At 39.3% G+C, this 4,478-nt stretch overlaps 1 protein-coding gene across 1 annotated transcript in view; it reads left to right on the top strand.

Annotated features, from left to right (window-relative positions):
* The first annotated feature begins 204 nt into the window (after nucleotides 1-204).
* LOC112258461 (nuclear body protein SP140-like protein) overlaps nucleotides 205-4,478 on the top strand; it is a 76,843-nt gene continuing 72,569 nt past the window's right edge. Inside the window, exons 1-2 of the mRNA XM_042327288.1 lie at nucleotides 205-393; nucleotides 524-710. Of these exons, the coding sequence (XP_042183222.1) occupies nucleotides 567-710 (144 nt within the window). The 5' untranslated portion in view covers nucleotides 205-393; nucleotides 524-566. The remainder of the gene's footprint in view (nucleotides 394-523; nucleotides 711-4,478) is intronic.

The following is a 4,478-nucleotide window of genomic DNA, read 5'->3' as shown; positions in this document are numbered from 1 at the left end:
TATTTTCACCTTTCAGAAATTGACTTCAACGTCTGGAAAAATACGTATTTTAGACGTCTTTTTAACGTAATTTTGCTTACTGACTATTCTCGTAAAGGGCGGAAAAGTAGTCCTCTCGTCTAGGGCGGCAGAGTGGCCAGTACACTACAGTCATATGTGCACACAGTCATATGTGCACTTTCACTTTCCAAAAGTAATTTTGAAGTGGTCTTCCGTGCTGGCGGGAGATCTATTTTTTTCGAAAATAACAATAACAACATGTTGTAGGCCTACAGCTGAAAACCTTTTGATTACGTCCATCGTCCAAACTGGAATGTAGACTATTTTCGTCTCGAATGCTTTTGCGCGCCTATCGTCTGAATGAATCTATCCACCCTGGGCCTGTATTGAATTGTAAATAGCCTACAATCATACTTTCATTTCTGAATCTATATGTGCAACCCAATATGAACCGGTTCGTTAATTATTAAACTGTTAATAATACTCAGTCATCTGGTAAATATTGCATTTTTTTTCAACAAAGAAAACTGAATTGAAGAGGTGGACTGCATTTGCGATCAGCGCCAATGGACCCGTTGGATTTTTTGACAGATAAGCAGTTACTGCAGTATTTCCGCTGTAGTAGAACAGAAATGTCGTGCATGGAGCAACCACACACCTTTCTTAACCAGCTCAGAGACCACCACTTCATTCCAGAGAAAATGCACACGGTGAGTAGTAGAGACCGCAACATTTCTATAGACATATCCGCCTGCCCACTCAAAGGTTCAATTTAATCCCATCTGTCACAATACCGAAAACTACTTTGTAAGCCGATTTCTGTAAGCCAAAAACAAATAAATAGTTGAAATGTTAGATATTTTGTTTAATGTTTAAGGGTCGAGTTTACATATGTTCCTTAATTTTCAATACATTTACTTTAAAGGGGTCATTATGCATTTTACGTAATTTATTGGCAGCTCGGGCAAAGTAAAATGATGTATTTAATATTGAAGTGACACCTACTGTAATATAAATACAGTATCATAGCAAGTACTGTGTAATGACACAGTACATTACCTTAAAAATCGACTGTATTAGGGTCTATACTGTAAAAAAAGTAAATGCTACCATCATTGAAATGAATGAAAGATTGGATGAATGAATTACATTTATTGAGGTGAGGGTTTATATTTCACAGTATTTTACTGTAATTACAAGAGATTGGTGCAAGATTCGACCAAATATTTAGGAACAGTCACATCTGAGGAAGTCTGTGAAGAAGAAACGAAATTGAAAGTCTCTGAAAAACAGTCACCAAGCATGTATTGTGTTCAATATGACTTGTATCTAAACCAAAGTAGATAAAAAGATTGTATCCCCTTGTAAGCTGAGTTCCTAAACCTGTGGGCTAGCTGCATAATATATAAATGTTTGGCTTTTGCAAATTGAGCCAATTTATGTTTCCTTCCCAGGCTTAATGCAAGGCATTATTGCTGGGATATGAGTCAACAACAGGGCCTGGCCTATGTTAAGAGTGTTGTAAAAAGTGTTTGTTAGGTATTAACTCACATTAACTCAGCACCGGGATTAAAACTATAATTGAATATGTACAGCGGGATCTGTTAGCAGAAAACAAAAGGTAAACAAATATTAACAAAGGTAAACAAATACGTTTGCTTAACATAACTTTTTTGTTGTTGGAGTTTTACAGCAAAATTTCCTGCAATTCTACACATTTTGCCATGTGGTGGGGAGAGGTTTTGCAGTTTTAAAAGCTAATTATGTGACACGGGCTAATTGAGTGACTGTCAGTGAGTGACATAATGAGGAAATCTGCTGATGCACAACCAAGTTTCGAAATTGCATCTGTGTGCTATTCAACTATTCTAACTCTCAACAGTAAGTTGAGACCCCTGACCGAGTCCCCCCCCCAAAAGTTATATATTTGTTTAAACAAAATAAACATATCTACACCTATCTCAGCACAAATACCCATATGAACCAGGTTTACACCTGTGGCCATGTCCCAATACTCTGATAAACCCGGGACCCTTGTGACTATTCAGCAAAACTCACATAAGGTATACCATTGTGTAAGAGACACTAAACAAACATTTCGTACTCCTCTGTGTCTGCATACATTTGAAGTCGGAAGTTTACTTACACCGTAGCCAAATACATTTAAACTCAGTTTTTCACAACTCCTAACATTTAATCCAAGTAAAAATTCCTTGTCTTGGGTCAGTTAGGATCACTCACTTTATTTTAAGAATGTGAAATGTCAGAATAATAGTAGAGAGAATGATTTAGTTCAGGTTTTATTACTTTCATCACATTCCCAGTGGGTCACTATTTGCACTTTTCACACCAAAGTACGTTCATCTCTCGAGACAGAACACGTCTCCTTCCTGAGCGGTATGGCGTGGTCCCATGGTGTTCATACTTGCGTACTATTGCTTGTACAGATGAACATGGTACCTTCAGGTGTTTGGAAATTGCTCCCAAGGATGAACCAGACCCTTTGAGGTCTAAAATGTTTTCTGAGGTCTGAGGTCTCAGCTAATTTCTCTGATTTCTTTTTCCCATGATGTCAAGCAAAGAGGCATTGAGTTTGAAGGTAGGCCTTAAAAATACATCCACAGGTACACCTCCAATTGACTCAAATTATGTCAATTAGCCTACCAGAAGCTTCTAAAGCCATGACATAATTGTCTGGAATTTTCCAAGTTGTTTAAATGCACAGTCAACTTAGTGTATGTAAACTTCTGACCCACTGGAATTGTGATACAGTGAATTATAAGTGAAATAATCTGTCTGTAAACAATTGTTGGAAAAATTACTTGTGTCATGCACAAAGTAGATGTCCTAACCAACTTGGTTAGCCAAAACTATAGTTTGTTAACAAGAAATTTGTGGAGTGGTTGAAAACAAGTATTAATGGCTTCAACCTAAGTGTATGTAATCTTATTCCTTCTTCAACTGTATGTAGCTACGGCCCTACTATGCAGGGGTAGACCTGCTTTACAGTTTATGAGTAATCAGGCTTAGTTGACTAATTGGTGTTATAACACTGTACTATGGGTTTATCTATGAAATGATAAGTGTATACAGGTCAATGGTCACATGAGTAAAATATGCAAATAACAGGGTTGTGGTGTGCAGAGAATAGCTGGATATACAGGTACCTGAAAAAAATAAAGGAAACATAAAATAAGAGTTCTGGCTGCTCTGTTATGGTGTGGGGTGCATTTTCCTGGCATGGTTTTGGTTTACTCAGTACCTTAGAGGGCAAGGCAGAACACGAATAAATACACAGCCATTCTGAGTGATCACCTTCAATCTATGATGAATCAATTCTCACCTGATGAGAGTGGTCTCTTCAGGATGACAATGCCCTATCCACAGGCAAGAGTGGTCACTGAATGGTTTGATGAGCATGAAAACCATATACCATAGCCATCTCAGTCACCAGATCTCAAGATTCTTGAGCGGTGCCTGAGACAGTGTTTTCCACCAGCATCAACAAAACACCAAATGATGGAATATCTTGTGGAAGAATGGTGTCACATCCCTCCAATAGATTTCCATACACTTGTAAATGTATGCCAAGGCGCACTGAAGCAACAGGGATGAGGGTGTATTGGAAAAGGAACTGGGGTCTATGATTAGTAAATAGGGCATTTATGGCTAGGATATTGGTGTTTCGGTACTTGATTTATCAATATTAGGGTGTTGGCATGTGGGTGCAGAGGGTTAGGGCATAGGGTTAACGGGGCTGGGGTGTGTGAGTAATTGGGTTTGAGGTGTGTGTGGGTAAGTGGGCTGCAGTACAATGCCAAGCGTCACGTCTGAGGAAATCAGCCCATCCCAGTGAAGCATGGTGGTGGCAGCATCATTCTGTGGGGATGTTTCAGCAGCAGGGACATGGAGACTAGTCTGGATCGAGGGAAAGAGGAAAGGAGTGCTCAGGACCTCAGACTGGGGCAAAGGTTCACCTTCCAACAGGACAACGACCCTAAGCACACAGCCAAGACAACGCAGGAGTGGCTTCAGGACAAGTTTCTGAATGCCCTTGAGTGGCCAAGCCAGAGCCTCGACTTGAACCTGATCAAATGTCTCTGGAGAGAACCTGACAGAGCTTGAGTGGATCTGCAGAAAAGAATGAGAGAAACTCTGCAAATACACGTGTGCTAAGCTTGTAGCGTCATACCCAAGAAGACTCGAGGCTGTAATCGCTGCCAAATGTGCTTCAACAAAGTACTGAGTAAGGCTCTGAATATTTATGTAAATGTGATATTACATTTTTTTATGTCTAAAAAAATGTCTAAAAACTGTTTTTTGCTTTGTCATTATGGGGGTATTGTGTGTAGATTGATGAGGGGAAAACAACAATTTAATACATTTTAGAATAAGGCTGTAACGTAACAAAAAGTCAAGGCGTCTGAATACTTTCCGAATGCACTGTATATAGATATTGCGGTTGAGGAATAGTGGTA

Source organism: Oncorhynchus tshawytscha, linkage group LG09 (assembly GCF_018296145.1).
Source record: "Oncorhynchus tshawytscha isolate Ot180627B linkage group LG09, Otsh_v2.0, whole genome shotgun sequence".
Taxonomy (NCBI): domain Eukaryota; kingdom Metazoa; phylum Chordata; class Actinopteri; order Salmoniformes; family Salmonidae; genus Oncorhynchus; species Oncorhynchus tshawytscha.
This window is presented reverse-complemented; position numbering and strand designations above follow the sequence as displayed.